General features: G+C 36.3%; 1 protein-coding gene across 1 annotated transcript in view; it reads right to left on the bottom strand.

Annotated features, from left to right (window-relative positions):
- SDK1 (sidekick cell adhesion molecule 1) overlaps positions 1–22,339 on the bottom strand; it is a 417,731-nt gene that overhangs the window by 289,052 nt on the left and 106,340 nt on the right. The window contains exon 2 of the mRNA XM_075718433.1: positions 5,507–5,666. Coding sequence (XP_075574548.1) covers positions 5,507–5,666 — 160 coding nt within the window. The remainder of the gene's footprint in view (positions 1–5,506; positions 5,667–22,339) is intronic.

The following is a 22,339-nucleotide window of genomic DNA, read 5'->3' on the forward strand; positions in this document are numbered from 1 at the left end:
AAAAAAAAACCACTTGAAACACATAAAATATCTTTCAGTCTTAAGATCTACATCTGATAAATATTAATTAGTTCTCCACAAATTCTCTTGAAATACAGACTCAAATGTTTTCCTTAGTTTTATCTACCCTCATTCATAAGGCAAAAACACCTGGTATTTTGTTCAGAGGTGGCACAAGAAGACTACAATCTAAATGTAGGCATTAGGAAGACTTGCAAGAAATATCAGAGCTCTCCAATGAAAAAAAGATGTTTACTACACTGTGTGACCACTGTAACTCAGAAGAATACTGTAAAAGACACAGTGCACTGTACATTGTATTTGTTCTGTCCTTCACTATACTTAAAAAGTCACTTAGTCCACTAATGCTCACCTTCCTCATTCAAGTATATCTGATTACTCAACATGAAAATGAGCTGGTAGGCACAGTTTTAATGTGAATAAAACACATGAATAATATAGATAATGCTGCATTAAACAAACATTAATCAAAGCGCATATTCCCCCGGTCACCTTCTGGAGATATTATGGTAGGATTAATGAAAGCCTTTATGAAAAGATAAGGAAAAAATAAAACTGCTGAATTTTAATCTTCAAAATTTAATTCCACTAAAAGAAAGCATCTCTTCTCATACTCACACATACTATACACACCCACATACAGAGCTTAATATCTGAACAGGATCAGACAGCATAAAAACAAAGGAGGCAGAAGAAATCTAGTTTAAGTGATAAATTAAGACTATAATCACTGCATTATAATTACAATCAAATACACTACAGCAAATAGGTCAGACAGCCAAATGCAGTGAATTAAACCAGAGCCCAACATCATGGACAAATTTCAGCAATCTACTGTGATTCCTAGGAGACCCTGGCTTCCTAAGTATACAAGTTGTAGGCAACTGCATTGTCTGTCTGCCTGTACGCCTAAGCTGACTCCTCCTGACCTCCTCGGGAGCAACCAGCAAATTTTCTCCAGGGATTATGACAATTTGTACTGAGAAGATAAGGAAGACTCAAAATGGTGCTCTGTTTGGGAGATACAGTAAATCCAACAGTCAGCACACAAATACTAGCTGGCCAGTGAGTATATAACTCTGAATTAGCCACGTTGCCCCTTGCCTGATGAGTATGCCATAGGAAACAGAGTGAGAAAGTAGGTGAAAATAGAAGGCATAGGATAGAAATAAATAGGATATAAGGCTTCCCTAGTTCCCTACAGAAAAATTTCCTTCTCTGCCAGGCAGATGATTGTTGCAAACCATCATTACAAAAAAAAAAAAAAAAAAAAAAAAAAAAAAAGATTCTGGAGTTCATTTTACCAAATAGTTTACAGCTTAACAAGCTTTTCTTCCTCCCATAAAGATTTAGTACTCTACTTGGCTAACATTTATTCCTCTGCTTTTCTATTAAACTGCGCCAAAATTAAAGGCTTCTTTCTTTGGTATTCATCTGTACTAAGAGTAATGCAGAGTTAGTTTTTCTGCCACTAGGACAAAACAAATCAGTCAGATCAGAAGTGTCCTACTTTGGTTTTCTTTTCTGACTTATTAATGTTCCAACGGGAAACATTCTTAATATGTTGCCTGAAGGAAAGGAAATCTAAAAGCTTACAGTGAAAATCCCATCTACCTTGGAAATTCCAAGACAGCCCAAACCTACTGAGCAGCTGGCTTCTCAATGGACCTAGTGGGTAACAATGTGCAGGTAAGGCAAGCAAAATTATTAGAATTAAACGACAAAAGTAAAAAAAAAGAGATACAACATATGTTTACATCATTTGAGACTAACTTGAAAATTACAAACCTGGGCAAGAGATAAATAGATATTAATGGAATTTCTAATTCTGTGTTTACAATTTTAACCAGTCTTTATGCACCTCATATGTCTGGTTATTGTTTTTAAATATACTTTTCTATTGACCTAACAGTCAGAATACTGCTTTTTGTGCTACGCTTTCACCGTTCTACTTATTTTCTGATATGCAAGAAGGGATATAAATAGGGCTTTCTAAATTCAAAATAAGACTTTCTTCCACGGAATGAATTTATAGCAAAAGTTAATACAATTAATACAAGATATAATTTTGCTTTAATTTTGTCTACACTCTAACTTTCAAGATACAAGATCTTCCCATTGTATAGTTGCCAGGAGGCTACTTAAGGTTTCTGGGGATCTGTGCAAGTACTTTAGAAAGTCAGACCAGACAGCTGCTCTCTTTTGAATGAATCAGAAACCAGCTGTTTAAAAGTTTGCATAGAAAGATGTAAAGCAACAAGCATAAAAGAAAGCTTCAAGGGAAGTCCTCCAGAGCATAATATGCTCCATCACCAAGATTACAATGAGTTAGAGTTGAAGGATGAAGTGGTATCAAACACCTAAGGAGAAATGCTAGCTAACGCTTACGCTTCGTTCCTGATTTCAAATTTGCACCCTCATTTTAATTTTGAATGCTCTAAGAGTTAAAAGTGAACCTAGAGGCTACGATTTTTAATGGCCATAATAGTGAAGACAGAATTAAAACCAAATATACTTCATTAGATAGTCAAATACCTTATTATATATTCAAACTTTTTAACAAGGGACTTATGCATCAATTGATCTAACTTCTTTTATATGGCATAAAATTGAAACGTGTCCAATGTTAAAAAACACAAATATAATAATCAGATACTTTTAAGTAGTTTGGGAGGAAAGTGTACTGCTGCTTAGACATAACCTTAGTTTGTTAAATTCAAATAAATTAATATCTTCAGGCCACAAAAGCAAATATGGAAGACACACCTGGTCCAGAACTCAATTCAAAAGAAAACAAAGAAAAAAAAAAAAGAAAAAAGTCACTGCCTGAGCTTTCAAGACTCTTAACTTATAGACAAAGCCGAAATTGGTACTGCAGTCAGCAATATTGATTTGTTTTCATTACATGTATCTCAGATCACAAAGAATTTATAAGGTTGTTTTATAAATTCTTAATACAAACTAGTGTATGCACAGTCACTATAAAAGCCAGGCTGTGCACATAATCAGCATCATTATACAAAGAAAAGTTGTTCATTCAGGGTCACCAATGTCAAAATGCAAAGACTCCAATTAGTTCTTTACTCACTTGGTGTGTTATAATAAGCTTTGAATATTTTCAGCCTGTTACAATGTAGACATTGCTTTAACTGAGACACACGAAGTAATATCAATTACCAAAAATCTTTGATTGATGATTCAAATTGCAGCAGAAGTCACTTACACAGGAAAGATTCATGCATTTAAACAGAGTATTTACCCAAGAGAACTGCAGAGCAAACTATTATGGGGTCAAAGTTTAAATTTTGCAACTGGAATTTTTATGTCTAAGCATATCTTTTCCTTGCTTTCATTCATCCTAATGCACCTATGCCACATAATCCTTTTTGGAAGCTTAAAGCTTTGCATTTCTATAGATCAAAATCCTCTTTGGCTTATCTCTGACTGTGGTATAGTAGTAGTAGTAGTAGTAGGGATGCAACTTCTAAATCAATATTTTCTATCAATGTTATTTTATTATTATAAACCAGTAGTTCCCTATCTTCTTAATCATCTCTGCAGATGTTTTAATTAGTAACAGAGAAAAGAATAATATAAAAAAAAGCAAAATTAATAAATATAACTTGTATCATGACCTGATGTTCACTAGACAAAATTAAGCCCAATGATAAGAAACAAGGTACTGTATGCAGGTACTTATACATACAGCTTGGGAAAGGTGTTCCAATACACTGATTCTAACTTATACTGCAATACACAGTAAAATTACAATTTTGTATTAGGATGTGCATTTATTTAAGAAATACCATGGCATTCTGGTCTTAGTTCAAAATGTGACATGTTCTTATTCAGGTTTCTCCTAGTATCCTGAAACGTAAGTCTCTCAGTGAGTGGCACGTCTACAAAGCTTGAGTTCTAACCTTTGTTTTTTGTTGATTCCACCTTGTTTATGTGTTTTGTCCTCCCACACCATTTCTTTGTCTTACTTTCTCAGCATCTTACACGGTTAAGAGCTGTTGTCAGCTCCCTCTACCAACAAACTACAACAGACTCTGCTGTTGTTGATCAAAACAAGTGGCATTTACACAAAGCGATGCTCAAACCTTCTGTGATCAATTGTGCTATTAGAGATTTTTTTTATTTTCTAGAAAGTTTCACAAATCTCTTCTATATGTGTGTATAGCTCATTTTGAGGTATCAGCGTATCTCAAGGCTTGAAAACAGCAACCACTAATAGATGCAATTACTCAGAACTAAGTGGTCTCATCTAAATCAAAAGTCTTTAATTTCTAGGAAAGTTCACACAGAACTATATGTTTGGTCTGAAACACAGTTGCTAAAAGCTTTATGTGCTAAATGACCCCCAAATTTTTAAAACTTTATTTAAGGGACTTTTTTTCCTACTGCTCTGTAAATGTAAATAATATCGAAAATAGAGCTAATGTTAGGTTACAATTTTTTGGAAATCTTTGAGAAAAGTAATTATGGACTACCTTGTGTAACAATACAGAACTCTGTATCATTATCTGCATTTTTATACTAATCTATACCGTAATTTCTGTCTATAGTGATGGAGCACAACTTTTGCCTACCTTAAGCAATGCAATTACAAAAGTGCAGTATTTAGCTTGGTTTGCTAAAGATACAAGTGTTACGCAAGGGCTCCGTCTGTCACATACCCACCCCTTGTAACTTCTGAATTCACTAGGTAATTTCAACAAAATTTTAAAGCAATAAATAAGTTGCATAAATATTAAATTTCTACAAGATTATAGAAATTGCCAGTTGCATAGGGGAGACTCAGTTAATGCTCCCATTAAAGAAAAGCAGACAAAACTTGGCTGTTTTACACTTTGATATTTGGCCAGCCATCTGCTGCCTATCAGCACAAACGTAGCTCTGATTAGCCACAGTATGGTTTTTCTCTTGCTTGATGACATGTCTTGCAGAACGCGGAGGGAGTTAGTGAGGTCTTGGGAGGAAAGTGCATATTCGCAGAACAGTTTGTTAAAACTACAAGATTAATTTTCGTGTTCCCAGAAATGAAACCGAAAGTTTCATATGCAATTTAAGATAGACCACATTCGTCTAGATCTTACTGAAAAGAATAGTCCCATTGAGCTTAGGTTTGTTCAAGGATAAGTAGCACATCATACGTAACATTTAGCTAAGGAATATGCCTGCTATTTATTGCAAATGCATGTAAGGTTACATCTCTAGCAAAAAGCATTTTTGGTACTTAAAAATTCTGTGTTAAGACCCTTGTTTTGAAGTGGGAAATATCATTTTTAGCAAAGGAGATTATCTCATAGAGATCTTACTTGTTTACAAAAACCAGTCATCTTTCACGATAAAAAACATTGTCGAAGTATCAGTATCTCCCAAGCTGGTTTGAGGTATTGGGGATTTTTTGGGGGGAGGGTGTTTGTTTGGGGTTTTTTTTGCAATTACACTTAGAGAAGGCTATTATATAGCTTTTATTTACTTATATTCACTGGAGTAGGCGGTTATTTCACTGTCATTGCGTAACCACTTAAATTCCAAGGGCCAGCTGCCTTCGGCAAGGCACGTAAGTACGAGGCGATTTCCTTCCAAGTGTATCTGGGGCAAGCCTGGTTCAGTCTTGAAGTATGGTGCAACATCATCTGAAACACAGAGAGAAAATGGGTTTGTAAGCTATTTAAGTCAGTATAGTATAAGCCACCAATATTTAACTCATTTCTTCTCAAAATGGCCATCGTAAAACAAGAGACAACATGATTCAGTAGTTAAGGCTTGCACTGTTACATTCCTAACTAGTCTTTATCTTTAGAGGCAGAATTCACAAGATCTTGATAACCTTAGTCCTTGGTACTCATTTAGAAGAGAAGTGCCCGCTCAGACAAGCTTTTGTCCATGTTTACTGTTTATATATATGAGAATTTCAGCATTGTCTACTGTGGCAGGCAGTGAACAGCCCTATTGGCTTTTTTCTTTTTCCCCCTCTCTCCTCTGTGAGGATTAAATCCACTCAAAGCTTTTTTTTATTTCTTGAATGGAAACCAGAAGAGTAATCTTGAATATAAATTATTATCACAGCAGGGGAAGTCTCAGGGTAAATGAAGAATTTTGATAGAAAAAAGAGTTTAGAAAAAAACACCTCACAAAATCGCAAGATTAATGTGTTTTTCAATGTTATTGCCAACCAAAATGTATTAAATTATATTACCTGAAACCACTAACAGATTTTTAATTAGGGTACTTCAATAATGTTCAAGGGTCACATGTAGTCTCAAACTCTTGTTCTCCTGTGGATTACAAATGCTCAAAATACTCGAAGCAGCAAAATTCTCGACTGGTAAATTGCCAAAGCTCCACTCAAACGCAGATTTATTACAAGTCTACACCTGCTGGAGACCCACCCCTTGTCACCCCTGGAAGATGAAGGTTTTCACACTTTACACATCAAATTTCTACTTGTAACTATGTAGGAACTACAGACTTAATCTTGGAGGTTTACAAATACCTTCTATAATCAAAATTGACGTGTTTATGTATGTATATGTATAACAAATACACAAGTTACATTCAAAGTCAGCGATTTAATACAAAATATGGAACAATATTTAATAGGTAGACATTACTGCACTCTGCTATTTAGGAGTGCAGTGTGTGTGTGTATTTTATATATAAAGTAACAAAAAAAAAAGATACACAAATGTTGTCCAAGTGCAACTAACCGTTCAGTTAAGTCGTTAAGCTTTCTTTTAAAACCTATTTTAGATTAAGTTCGGGTATTTTTATACTTGCTATTTAAAGACTTTAAGCTATCTTTTACAGTTTATGGGGAAGTGACCTCACGTACTATTCAAGGCCGTCTGAAATCTTTGAATCCACAGGTCGCATACTATAATCTTTAATAGTTGATAGCCATAAGAGAGCAACCACAGACATTAGGGAAGAAGGAGCTCAAGGCAAGGGGTCAAGGTGTTCCACCGAAGATTGGGACGGCAGCGAGCATGCAGCTGGGCCTGGTGACATCAACCTCTCCCAGCCCTTATCTTCCACTTTGCCTCTTACCAGGGAATTTTTATTATTTAGCAGACCACATGGCAACACAGACTCATTATCGCCTGATCGTACAGTCCCAAGGTAGCAGCTGCGCTTCAGCTGACCGTGGTCAAGGAGTCACGGGTTGACTGTTGCCAAACTACTGGCTACAATTGGCTGTAAAGTTGAACATCAGCTGCATACACATTTGATGATTTGTATTGACAAGGCGCCTGCCTAGCTTTTAGAATTTAACTTCAGAAAGATACAGTTATTTCTGCAGGAAAAAAGCACATCATCTTAAGGCAATTCTTATAGACTATTGCACAAAATCTGACCTAACCAACTGAATTAAAAAAATGTATTTTAGGGTAAGGCCCTTTCCTGATTTGTAGCATTTTAAACAATTTGGTTTTCAAACAAACTGATTAATGGCTAGGGCAGATCAGTAATATTTTCTTTAAGCTGGATATACAGGAAGGCATGACAATTCAACACATGAGAAAATAGGAACAGTTCAAACTAGCAGATAGTCTCAGGCAAAGCAAAGATGGGTTTTGCACTTCTCCACTCTATTACGTGACTGAGATTATATTCTGCAGAGCTGCTTTTTTTTTGTTTTAGTGACTGCAAATACTGTGAAGAAGTCTTATCTCAATTCCCATTTTCTCCTAACTAGTAAAATCAACCAATATTTTAAAACTTTATGAAGAAAAATTTAAGTCAGAGTTAACGATGTTAGAGTGAATACAGTTATTTTATCCAGAGCAAATTTTTAACAAAGATATTTCTAAACAAGTGAGGAAATGTTAAATCCTTTCAGAGGCTTCACATATATTTTGGGGAGTCTCCCAAGGGAGTTACAGGACAGAGACTCTGCCCTTACAGGATTAAAGGTGTCAGGCTTCCTCTGGAGATGTAAAGGCAGTGGCAGGGAATTGCGCTGGTATTTAGGGGAAGGGTTGTAACAGAGTCCAACCGGTAAATTGAAATGCCTAGTGCCGAGTCCCCTAAAAACGATGACATTTACCTGCTAGTACCTAAAGGCCGATGAAATGAGCTTGTTAAACTATTCCTTCCTGAAGAAAGTTGAGCCATTCAGAGAGATTACAATGAAACTGGTATCTGCACTACCAACCTCTACCCCAGGAATTTGTTGATCCTGTTTTTCAGTGATTTAAAGACTCAAGCAGCATAACTGCCTTCATTATTTCACTCTGAATTATCCACTTACTCCTTCTAACTTACGTCTTTCCAAGAACAAATGATTTATTTGAAAGACAAGGATGGCTGCCCACAAGTCTGTCATTCAGCCCTGCATTTCCTACTCAAATATTCCAAACCCAGTGATGCTGCAACCCCCTCAGAGCTATCTCCCATTTAAAATATCACAATCGAGCTGGTACTACATGAAAATGATTCTCAAAATTCAATCCAATTCTCGTAGAAGCTAAAATTTAATAGACCTATGGGAATATTTTTATAAAGAATATAGCATGCTTTATAAATTACCCCAGCTCTCTGGAAGATTTGCTTAAACCCTTGAAGTAATTTTGTCTTCTAATCTTTTATTCCTGACTTTCTCATCAATCACATACCATCAGTTTATCAAATTCAATTATGTAATCAGAGCTCACTAAATATTCACTGAAAGCAGAAATTAAAATAGAATACTGAGCAAATACTCCATGAAGACAGGTAGCAGTAAAACTTTGGTGACTTTGGCATTTCTGTGGCACAGTGCTGCTCACACCTCAGACACATGATCAAAACAGTGCTGCACCCTAAGCTTTACAACTTTAAGCTGTAATGGAAAGTTGAATTTTAAACCAGACCTACATGGACAAGTTTGGTTGTTATAGAGCATCCCAGGGAAACAGGAAAATTGGCAGGAAAAATGAAAGCCATCTCAGAAAGAAAATTGTAGGAAAGAAATAACTGGCTAAGGGAAGGAAGAAACAAGGGGGTCATTTAATAGGTGTGTGATCCTTGCACTTTACTAATTAAATACAGGAAGGGCTCACCATAAGGCTAACCTTGGCCAATCAAGGGTTTAGAAGCCATGAAAGCATCTCAGTTTTTATTCTCCTGAAGGATGGAGCAAAAAGCTAATAAAAAGCCTATCTGAGTCCTAGAAACAGGAATAATAAAATACTGGAATTAATATTCTTAGCTAAAATAGTTCTCTGTCTACAAAAAGGAGAAAAAAAAAAAAAAGCAAGCAAGCATGCTATACTCCGTTGCTTTCTTCTACATGCTAAATGTGTTAATACCTCCAGCCTCTTTGGCTCTTCAGCTACGCTGATTTAAAAATAATAATAACAAAAAAATTATCAGAGTTGCAAGGAGGAGTGAAAGGATAAGGCGCCAATCTGTTGGCACATATAAACAGCTTCTACAAATTTTCATTAAGTCTGCTTACCAAACTCACTAACATCCCGACTAGTATCTTTAAAAGCATGGTGCAGATTTATTTTTATGTAAATCTCAAGAAAAAATAGGATCGAATATGCCAAAATTATCTGGAAATTTTCTCCAAAACATATCTGCCTTGCTTTTGCAGATCATTAAACTGCAAGAGTTCCACTATACTGCCAAGTTAGCCCATCTTATTTTCTGTCCTTGGTACATGCAAAGCTTAGAGGGATTTTATCTCAAAATATATTTTCAGGACCTAATTCAACAATTCCCATACGCTTTTGTTTGGATTAATGCAGACATTTAAATATAAAAGTGGTGCTGTACGCAATTGTTATCTGCTTTGGGCTTCTCCCCAGCCCTAGCAGATGAGATGCATCACAGAAAAGCTGAGAGCTCGCTCATACTCTCTTCTCCCCGAAAATCATGTTCAGGCACGAACCTACAAATACAATCTGTAAGAGGAGAAGGCAGTCTGACTGTACAGCTTTGTACTGAATGGAATGAAAACAAAAATTCCACCAGTTGCTGCTCATTAGTTAACCAAGGGAACCTAATCTCATAAGGATAGCGTGAGTGAACATGACTTCAGAACCTGAGAAGAGTACCATCCCAGGGACCTCAAACATACCCTCTAATAAACACATTAACAAAGTTTGGTTAATGATTCTTAGCCCTCTCACAGCTTACCTTTGTAAAATACATAAACCAAAGTCAGATTAAATAGATCTTCCAGTTACTACAGGGTACTATGAGACCTTGAAAGCAGTCTTGCAGTCCTATCCCTCAGGAATTCATATATTTTAATTACAGATGCAATCTGATCTTGAACACTTCTATTCTACTGAGAAAAGGAAAGTTACCATACTCCAGAGAAATACCAGACTACTTTCATCAGTGAAAACCACTGCAACTACCCTGTTAAAATCTCAGCATTTTTTTCTCCAGGAATGTGAGATACCAAAAGTTACAGGTAAAATCATGTGCTCACATCTTGGGAAAATCAGTTACTGTAGTCCTGAACACACTCAGAGGAATAATAATGTAGTGAGTGCAGAGAACAGCTTCAGAGATCCCCACTGCCATTGCTATTTGTCTTTGTTATGTATCTCTACTTTTAAGTCATTTTTAGGTGAGCCAATATTGAATATTAAATGTAGTTTAACCTGTTCATAAATCAGCAAGCCAGAGCAAATACAGCTCAATCACTAACAAATATCATTTGAGCAGCTGTCTTTCCATTGCTCAGTTCACCCAACAGATACGATATCAAAAATAAATTTTTGACTGAGATACATTTTTCAATAAACCCAAACAAAAATACAATTGGTTTATTAAAAAGCACACCTACGTTGATTTTAGTTTATTAGTCCCTAGTCCAAGCATGATGTACTTTCGTCATATGCATGGCTAACGCCACAATCACTTGACACAGAAAAATAAAGAACAGAATATATCTGACGAATTGTCCAGGAAAATGAGACTAGATAAATAATTACATACAGAGGCTGAACGATCAGCCCAGGAGAAGAGCAACGATATAGAAATGCTTTTGCTCTAGTTGTTTGCGAGGAAAAGCGATGTGAGCCATCTTCAGGTAGGTTAATGATAACTGCCATAAAAAGAATATTTTAAAAGATCTGTCTGGGGGATTGAATGCGTAATACAAAAGTATAGTTAAATTAAAAAGGAAGCCAGAGTCAGAAAACCCAAGCTAAAGACAGGAAGAATCTTTTCAGTAACCCAAAGAAAGCAGGTACAGCCTCGGACAGCAGAATCCCATCAAGAAGAGATTCGAGTTCAGCTGTGACATTGACAAGCTGATGCTTCAGAGCGCATACAGTTGGGTAGGAGCCGCTCTGTACTGATTGACAGCTGATAACTGCAACCATCTGGGGAATCAGGACCATTTTCTTCTTATTCCCAACTTGAATACGGAAAAGTTTTTTCTCTTTTTCCTTTTCAAAAGGACCTTTTCATCTTATTATCTTAGTTCCTGATATGCATGCATACATGTGCTAGTTCTGGATCCAAGTTGTATTCTCTTGTGGAAATAAACTTCAATAGCTTATACTGCATAAGAATTCAGAATTATTACATAGTAAATCTTGGGAAATGTACCAGGAAGTCAGATTGAACTCAGATATATTTGAATCAATCTTCTTTTGAATTCAAACCTTCTAAAATGCATTGGTGAGATGCTGTGAAAGTTAGTGTATGATCTATTCATAAACTGTCAACAATGTCAAACATACACTAGAACATTCAGTCACTTTAACTGTATTGATTTGCAGGAAAGCTATTCTATCCAAAATATTGGATATTTGTGATTCAAATTTTCTTGGTTGGAAGTGTGACATAAATCACTAAGTACAACAATTAAATTTAAATTGAATTTTACTACCTCATTCTAAGCCTGTATTTGAAAGGACTGATGCATCGTAGTGAATATTTCATTAAAATATCAGGTTATTTTTCAAAAATACTGCCATAGTTAAGAATTTTCACACAATGGTATAAAGCATTCCCTTGAAGTGGATTTCCTGAACTTTTATCAAAGACGATATCTGATTTTATATTGGAATAATACTGAAGCAACTGTATTTAAATGAGTCTGTCTTCCTCAGTTTTGTAAGTCAAGTAAATGAGCCCAAACTACCCATTTTTGTCCTCCTATAGATAAGAAAGATAACCTGCTTCTTGCATACCTCTACTATAATCTCTAAATGCAAATACAGTATCAGCTGAGGTTGATGGATAGTGCTTTTAAAGGTTTAATTGGGGATGGAATTAAATTGTTTTAGGACTCAGCAAGTTCTGGGAGGAAACCTACATATTTCTAGAATAAGTGACATTTATTTCTTTTAAATGCACAGTCACTGGGAGACAAGATTTCAGTGGGCAACTTTTTTCGCCTTGAATAGGTCAAATAACTAATTGGCAAGTTACTTATTGGGTAATTGCCAATCATATATTTGATTTGGATGGAAGAAATACTGAATTTAAGATTGCATACCTGTTGCACGCTACCCCTAGAGGAAAACTAAACATTCTGTAATGTATAGTTATGATTAGCTTTCAACAATTCAATAGAATAGGAGTCCCAAGTAGCAAGAATGAGTGTTTCACACTGATAGTTAAGTAGACTTAATTACAAATTTTTTCTTTTTTTTTTTTCTTACTTGAAGGATCAGTTCTCTATTTCAGAATTACCTAAATGGCACTGCAGATTCCATTTTGCTTCTAAGCTCTTCATTTCTTGATGCAAGCAGATCAAATGTTTTTCCCAAATCTTGACTAACACACAGCATTGTTTAAAAGAAAAAACACCACAATTCATTCCCTTAGAAACTTCTACAATTCTAGGATACACATCACAAAATTACTTGCTGCAGGAAAACCTGTTTTTAATATTTCCAACCTTTCTACCTTGTTTTAAGGCACAAACATTTCCTGTTATATCTCTTACCCTTCTTCTATTTTTCCCTACAAACAGCTTTAGATGAACCACAAAAATATATTTGCATATTATGCTGAAACACGACAACAGAAAAAAGCTAGAGCAGTTTTTTTATCATAAAGAAGAAAATATTACTATCAGTGGTTGCTTAAAAGTCCATAAACATAACCTATTCTCTGCATTCATAAAATCTACTCCCTAACAATGTCATCTATTTAAAGACTACCCTTTCAATCACTACAGGATCACTTCTTGAAGAAGAATTCCCTTTTGACAAAAGATTTCTTGAGTTTTATTGGAAACACTCGGAACTGCAAGGAGGCGGGCCTGCAGAAGCACAAAAGAGTTTTTACGGGACCTGGATTCTGACAGAAAAGAAGACAGAGGTCGGTAACATCACTCTGTTCAAAATTCAACATAAAAATATCTTGGTTATCCCCAGATACACCGAGAAAGATTTTCCAACATGCAATTGTATCATTCTTTTCTTAAAATTGATGTCTTTAGCAGACCAGTCAAGGAGAGAAAAACTAAAAAAGGGCTGATATCATTTTAACTAAGCCTCAAAAGCAGCTCCTGATGTATTAACCTAAAGTCCCACTAAGGTTTCCTTTTCCCATTTAATTTCCACATCTGATGTTTTAGTTTCACTTTCTGAACTCCTGTAATACTTCAGTTGAGTCAGGGAAAAAAAAATTGGTTTGTTGTATATCAGAAGGCAATCACAATTCATAGTTTCATGAATTCATGGAATATCTGCTGTAAGATTAAAAATCAAGGAGCCACCGATGATGTTCTTAAGTTATGCTTAGTGTAGTTCATACTCAGAAAAGGCTGCAGAATTATTTTAGAAATATTCATGAGGACATCTTAAAGAAAGTTACAAATATACTGAGAGAAAAAGGGACGACAGCATACAAAGCAGGCAAATAAAAGCGAACCCATTAACTATCAAAACCAAAACAAAACCTCCAAAGAAACCTACAAACTCTGCAGGCTGAATTTGGTATCAAAGCATAACCTCCATGCTTTTTATATTCTCTTCATACCTAACGATGCTTACAGAGGCTCACAGAGCTCTCAAGGAAATAAGTTGTTACTGTCTAAATCCCAGCACACAGCAGGTGGAAGGCAGAAGTGCCTTGCAGAAAGAGAATCCAAATATAGCAGGATTTCCTTCGTTATCTCAACCGCAAAGGAGGCCACTATTGCTGCTACATAATCTACAACCTCCATCCACTGCAGGGCCACTCTGACCACGCTGACATCTATCCGTCGAGATATATATCCACTAAATATTCCAGCTGACACCAGGGTGAAGGCGGGATGAAACCCTACGGAACATTTAACAGAACAGAAAAGAAAAACATGAAGGTGCTTTCCACACGACTGTCCTTGGTATAAGAGTCATTCTCAGTTGGTTATTTTGCAGAAGATAAATTAAAGCAAAAAGGTAAACAGCCGACAAGTGTCTGGAAGTGCCAGAACAGAAACACGAGTGCAGCAGGAGGAAACAACGGCACAGCAAAGGCACCGCCAGACTTGAAAGCCACGTAAGGCCACCTATTTATTATTTCAAGGAGAGAATTATTTCTAAATAGCAAAGCAGCTATGAATATCCATAACAGATATAAACACACATCTCTTTTGATGAAGGGGACTGAAGGGGAAATGATTCATGCAGAAACTTTTGTTAAAAACCAACGCCCACTCCTTACTGCTATTGTTACTTTGTTTACATGCAACTTGTAATTTTCTTTTTTTGCCCTTTAAACTTGAAAAATGTAAATAGGTTTATAAATTGGCTAAGGCCTGCCTCAGCAGAGTCAATTCAAAGGGTCTCAATGGTGCTACTGAATTCAAGGGTGGTAAGCACACGATCGTACGCTGTACTGAACAGAGACAGGCTTGTTCATATCCTTATGAGACACTGCATTAGGATAGAAATGCAATCAAAGCACAGTCCAAAGTTCACAGAACTCAACCGAAATATTCCCATCACCTTAAGCAAACTCTGGAACACGCACCCGGTTAGCGCTGGAGTCGGTACCAGAAGCACAAAGTGATCCTTGCAGAGCTCTCAAAGTATCTCACGGCGTAATTTGCGCGGGGCAGTACGCCGCACGCGCCGTGCCCGCAGCCAGGGAGGTACGCCCGTGCAGACTTTCACGCAGAAGAGCAGGCACTAATCAAGGGCCAGATCAAAGGCTCTTTGAAAACCTGACATAAATTGGCTACCTTAATTTTCCCTAATATCGTCACTTATTTCTGCCTCCTTTACACTAAACCCTTTTAGAACTATCCAAGTGGAATTCTTTCACCACCTCAGGGATAATACGCATATCTAGACACTGTAGAATTATTTTCAACAATACCAACGAAACACGTAATTTCTTCCTGTCAGAAGTTGGAAGAAACATATCACCGTTCTTGAAAACGTAACTCAGCTTGACATATCTGAAGGCAAAAAAAGGAGTTAGTTTATTAATCTGGATATTTTATTTAATTTTCTTTGGGTTATAAATAAGCAGCAAGTTAATACTGTTTTCAGCTTTTGACAGTTCTAATGTTAATTACATGTACTGGATTTTATAAATCAATACTTCTTACATAAAGTGTTATTTAACTTGCCAAGTGTAGCAATAGATCAATGCATTTAATGTTCTTGCTAACATTGATGGATGACATACATCAAAAGAATATGTAAAGGAAAAATAAAAGATTTATTTCTAAGTCAGACAGGGTTAAACCCCAGTTAGGCAGAGAGGGAACAATATTTTGAAAATAATGTCATAACTTTATTAAGGTTTGAGAGATTTTCTTCTTGGTTTGGGTTGGGGGAGGGGGTTGTTTGTTTTGTTTTTTTCTTTTAATGCCAAGGACAAAAAAGTCCTTTTACATAAAAAATTATCACCAGGAGGAGCTTTTTAAAGTTACAAAAGGTTAAGGAATGTAAGCTTGAAGAAATGTTATCCTTTGGAAGTAATTCATGTAATCATTATATTTTAGTGCAATTTATCTGACTAGCAAATAAGACGACACCTCTGTGTATATCACCACAACATTAAATTAAGCACAAGTAGGCACTACTTCATTAGCGCTATTACTCTGGACAATAGTCATGAGAAGCAACAAGTAATGACTACCATCTACTAGTCGTGTTAGCATGTTTATGAAATAATTAACAGAAAGGAATAACTGAATAAGAGTGATGAGTCTAATTCAAAGAAAAATGACCATTTATAAACTTTCCCTCAAACCTGGTTGGAAAAAGATGACATTCTATTTAACCAAAACTTTTCAAGGGAAAAAAAAACCCAAGAAACCACCTAGTCTACTAGCTAAGGCATGTTTTGGAGGACAGTGTAATACCTTTAGCGAGACTGCCAATTAATGCAAGAAAAATCAGGAGATTGTCTTCAGAGTTTGAGTATTTTGTCTCAAACAATCAGACAAAAGACTTCCCTTTGCAAAAATGATTCTAAATTGTTAAAGGGAGCATGGGTATAAAAAAGAAAGTGGATCAACTGCTTTAGGTAAAGCTTGGTTTTGTGGGTTTTTAAGTTTGGTAGAATTTTGTGCAAGCCCTCAGTCACCTTCAAGAGGTGAGAAAATATTATCCAAGTGAAATGTGGGAATTCTGCACATGTAACCTTTCTGGCCAACTTTAAACTGTGAGCCAGAAGACAGGAAGATTCCATGTGTGACTGGCCAAGAGACAGAACACAGAACGCTTACCTGCAGAAATACAACATAAAGCTTAGTCCCATCTCACTGGTGCATAATATCCAAGGCGTCAAAGAAGAAAACCACCACCGCCCTTCCTGGCTGTTACACTTATTATACTATATAATAATCCTACTCTCATGCAATCTGCCTCAGAAGTACCTGATCATTTCTGCTGGAGCCTAATCAAATAAATACAGATTGTCTTACTAAATCCTGCTTAGCCGCATTAAACAAATGAAGAGCAAACCTCTACTCTTTGCTTTGAATCTAGACAACCTGCCAGTAATGAAGATGTATATTCAAAAGGAATACGGAAGAAGGCTGAACCTTGATTCACGAGAACTCCTGTATCCTGTAAGAGGTAAGCCCTGGGCGGGTTTACAAATTCTATAAAATTGCTCACTGGGGGAAACAATCTGCCAACTTAATTCTCTGCAGGATTTCAGAAGTCCCCCCAGTCATCTGTTTCTGCTGTATACATTCACATACATCATCAAGCTGACAATTTAGAAACTGGACCAGATGGACGTATAACCCAAAACAGTGTTGTTGGTTAAATCTAAAAGCTATTAATCAAAATAATTTCCTTTATTAAACTCCGTGGAAGAAAGGGATAAATATAGTCGACATATTACACCTATTTACTGGGAGTTGACACAGGACAATACAGACTGAGGTTATTTTCACCAGGCTCCACCAGAGAAAAATGTTGACAGCAGAAATGTTCTTCCTAAAAAAAGCAGATTATTGCAGGACAAAGAAAGCAGGAAAGGGCATCCTAAATGCTTTCCTTGAGTAGATAAGGCACGTTATTCTTTTTTCCCCAGAGGAAATAATTACGTTCTCTGAAAGGACTGGGAACTTCAAGTTATTTTTAAACAAAGAGCAGTTCTTTGTCCAACATGAGCACTAAGTTGTTTTGGGAAAGCAATGGGTGGCACTAGAGCAAGGAAGGTGGGTTCACCTTTCACCAGACACTTAATGCCAGCCCAGCTGGAAAACAGCCTGGGCTATTTGAAGTTTAAGATCGACAAATACTACTTACTGCTCTCCTCCTTCTGGCTCTGCAATTCCTCACATATTTAGACACAGGACTAAAGAATACCAATCTGTACTTCCCGGTTTTCCAACTTCAAGCTTTACAATAAAATCATTTGTCTGAAGTGCATACAAAAACGTTCAAATTCTAACAACAGAAAAAACTTGTACAAACAAATTACAGAAATAGAGTCCTCTAGAAATACCTGCCAAATGGTTTCTTAAATATCAAAGGGGATTTACAAAAGAAAGGAAAGCCTGTAGCTATTTGCTTAACAGACAAAAGCAAAGATTTGTATAGATTTTGGAGGAGGTCACCGAAGCAGAACACAGTCGTTATCGTTCGGTGATATTCTGATACACTATTGCAAGCAAACCTCATTGGCAAGTCCTAAGGGTGAGGCAGCAGGCAGGTACCCCGGCACAGCAGAAACGACAGCGAGCCCAGGAAGCCAAGCCAGAGGCCAGCCTCCTGCCGGCCTCCCCGCGCTCCGGTCTTTTGCTGCCCGCCACGGTGCGAGGAAGAGAAAAAGAAGGGAAAAGTGCATGTAATGTACCTGTTCTTATTCTTAAAGGAATTAGCATCTGAATTGCAAAAAATAACGGCCCCAAATATAATGTAACTTTCTGTGGTATATTCCAAATACCCTACAGTTATTATTTTAAGGGGTTGTCGCATTAGGTGTTCAAAAAACGGGCAGAGGTGGCACTTGGGGACATGGTTCAGTCTGGCCTACCCTTGACTGGTTTAGTGTGGACTTGGCAGTGTAGGTTAATGGTTGGACTGGATGACCTTAAGGTCTTTTCCAACCTGAACGATTCCATGATTCTATAAATACTCCTATTCGTACATTTTTCACAATCAGAGCTTTCACTGGTGTAGTTTATGAAAATGTCTTTTACTAGCATAGATTTTAAAATGCTTGTTTACAGAGCAGATCTTCTGAAATACATGCTCAGCCAGAAACCCTGTCTGACTTAAAAGTAAATAGACTGAAATGCTAGCACATTATTAGTGGCTCATTAAGAAGCAAATGAGTTGTTTTTCTCTTTGTTTAGCAATACTCAACAGGTACTTATTTTGACACCGGTTTAATGTGAAAACACATTAAATTAACATGTTCCATGGTTACGGGAAACATTTATTGGACAAAGGCCAATACAGCAGCCTCACAACAAAAATGATAATTTTAAAATTAAATAACGTACGTTAAATTACATAAGACACTTCTCTACACGTGCTTCTTGCCAACCAATTGTACCTGACAAAAGCTGATGATTTCTATCCTTCTGCTTCGTATTTACAATGTACCTCAAATACAATTTATTGTAAAAACAAATAAAATTAATGAAAATAGTATACATGACAAAAAAGCATGACCAGAGCTGACCTTCTCCTCTGCGTATGCAACCAAATCATGACAATTGTGTATGCAAAGTTCAACAACAACCTCTGTTATTGCTCTTCGCTATGTATAGAAAACAAGTTCTATTAATAAACAGTCAGCCTAAATTAGCATTCACATAGTATTTATTTAGTTTAGACTTTTGGCCTTTAGTTTATATCAGCTTAGAAGCAAACAGAAAAAGTGCAATAATGGCAAATAAAACAATGAAGCAGTAAAAATAACATGATGGATTAAAATATATTGTTCTAGTTGGGAGTCAATAGGGCAAGTGCTTTATAAAAATTATGTTTTCCTTTGACAAAATCAGTGCAATACTTGCTGGTACAAGCAATAAAAAAAAAAAAAAACGCTCCCATAAAACACTTCCGACTTCACTTTCCATTTTAATGGCTGCAGGCAAAAATTCAGAATGCATTTGTCAAGTTGATATTATCAACACAACAGGGGCATGCCTGACTTGTTCTACATTTGTTCTGAAAGTTCACTTTTAGAGGCCATCAGCCAAGGAAGGAGAACACAGGAAACCGAAATCATTCATACCAGGCAGACACAGAAATATACCTTCGAATATTTAAGAGAAGTTTCAGTAAATATTATCACATATTACTCTGCAAGGCATCAATCACATTCAGTTTAACATTAAAGACCAACCAATCTGAAAATGAAAGGTGATTCGCACTCTCTCTTTGCTCAGTTTAATGAGACATCCTAGTCTGATTTGTGACAACTAGTGCCAACATCTTTAACTTTTTTCCTGACATCCGAAATTGATTTCAAAGACAGATACTTGAGAAGGCAAGAATACTACAGAAAAGGACATAAGAAAAGCACTGTAAAAGAGAAAATCAAATGCATAGTCTTAGCTCCCCGCCTGCCCTGCTTTGGTACTTAAAAATCATCTGCATCATTAAGCAACTGAAAGAAAATTCCATTAAAAATTCCTAAATATATCTGAACTTTATTCTTGTACATTTGAAATAAATACCAGCCAACTATATTAAAAACAATTCTTTGTTGTAATACATTGTTCATGTGCTATTTTTGTTCTCTTTGATAACACCTGGACAAGGTTTTTTCACATACTTAGTGAAAGCCTATACTTTCATGAAAATACATGCCCTTATGCATGTACTTTTTTCTATTTTAATGTCTTCAATTTCTTCTTTTCCAGGCTAAAATTTATAGAGAACAAATATATTACGGAGATCAGAAAAACAATCGCTGGAGTTGTGTAATTCTATGATTTGCCCATAGATTGAATGAATGCATAGTTAGTTGACCTAACTGATAAAAACAATATTCACAAAATTATTTAAATGTAAAAAGAAAGCCCAACTCCTTATTAAACATACACTGGCTGCAAATGCTATGAACCCTATGCATTGAGGCTCTACATTAAAAACCGCTACAGAAGACTATTGTTGTAACAGGAATTACTGTATCATTTAGTGGATTTCAAGGATAACATAGAATGGGCTTGGGCTGCTTATTTTTAATGAGGGCACAATGATATTAGGGCAAGAAGCTTCACTTTGGCACCAATACAATGCTTGTAAGAGAGGGATTTCAACAGCTGTCCTGTACAGATGGTTGCTTTTACTTACAAAGCTTTGAACTGAAGAAAGATTAAATCTATGGATGAGGGACCTTTACCTCGCTGCTTTGCTTGCATAGTTGGCAGAGAAAAAATAGCTAAGATAGATTATAATAAATGTCTTGTTTATATTATGCACACAGTATTTCTTAAATGTACAAAACACAATGTTTATTTGATTTTAGCAGCATGCGGTTTCCACTGAGCACCCTGGAATTCTTCTGAAAAAATAAGAAATTTCCGCTTTCCTGAATTCCCATCAGAATGTCCAGTATTAAAAAAATGGAAAAACCAAATACAAATTATACAGAGGAAAAGAATCTGAGTCAAAGTCAGAAGTAATCAGTATAAAAGCAGAATGCCACACGTTGCATGACTAATGGTATATGCCTTTGTTCCAAGGTAATTAATCCTATTTTTCATTGCAAGGTGAAAGTCTGGAAAGAGTCATTCCTGGGAAAAATGCTGGGTTTCTTTAAAACAAGGCATAATAGTGAAGGATTCGATTTGCTGTGTTGACATAACCTTAGCAAGCAGCAATAAACACTATTCAGTGAAAACATATTTGTATCAAGTTCACAAAACTCAGAAACTACTGTGCAATTCCGACCTGAGGTTTCATTTTTGAAAGCCAGTCTCCATCCTGACTTTCTAAAGATCTTGGTGAATTCCTTGGTTTACTACAACTGTTCACTGCAAATCGTTCTCCGATAACAGCTGTTCACATGTCACAAGAATATCCGCATCAGTAACAGAGGTTTTTTGAGCCTTAAAATTGGATATCAATATACTAGATAAAGAAACTACAAAATCCATGGCAGCTATTGCACAGCTTCCAGCCTTTTACTTCTAATGAGTGCTTCCACTGCACACCAAGGTTCAAAGGAAATATTAATTAATTCTATTCTGGCAGCTATATACTATTCGGAAGCCAAAATGGATGGAATCTGTGGACTTCTAAGGTGGAAATTTATTTTAAATTGTACAAGAGAATTTGATAGCTCTAAATTCTCTCAAGAGATTTAAAACTGAAACTGATCTTTTGATTTTATCAACTGCATTTATAAGAGAAATACCTTTTTAGAAACAGAAGTGAAACAATACAACGCTACTGAAGCACAAAAACCAAAATTCTGGAAGTCAAGGAACTGAAGCTCTTTGCGTATTCTTTGGAATTATAAACTTTGCTGGAAACTCAAAACCATACGTTCATCATCTTCTTACAGTAACCAAATATAAAATGTACCCAACAAGCAGAAAGGGAGAGAAGAGCAAACGCTTTGAAATACAGTGTGTTTCTTGGTCTCAGTGGGTCAAGATATTGGCACAGCTGATCTGTAACTCTAGAGAAGAGAGGCACACTAGCAATTTCCTTTCATTTATGATCACCTTTCACATGAGCAGGCTCTGGATCAATTGTTTTCATGGTAACTGTTGCAGGAGGCCACATACTAGCTCCTTCCTTTTAGAAAACACACTTGGAGGACTCAGTTTGTGGCATCAGCCTGTTGACAAATGATTTTTGGAAATGTGACAAGTCATGGTTACATCTTCATGTGTATCCTGTAGGATACAAACCTCAACGGATCACCCACCTCCTCCCCTTCCTCCCTCAGGGGAATGTAACTCATTTCAAGATGG

Source organism: Pelecanus crispus, chromosome 11 (assembly GCF_030463565.1).
Source record: "Pelecanus crispus isolate bPelCri1 chromosome 11, bPelCri1.pri, whole genome shotgun sequence".
NCBI classification, from domain to species: Eukaryota; Metazoa; Chordata; class Aves; order Pelecaniformes; family Pelecanidae; genus Pelecanus; species Pelecanus crispus.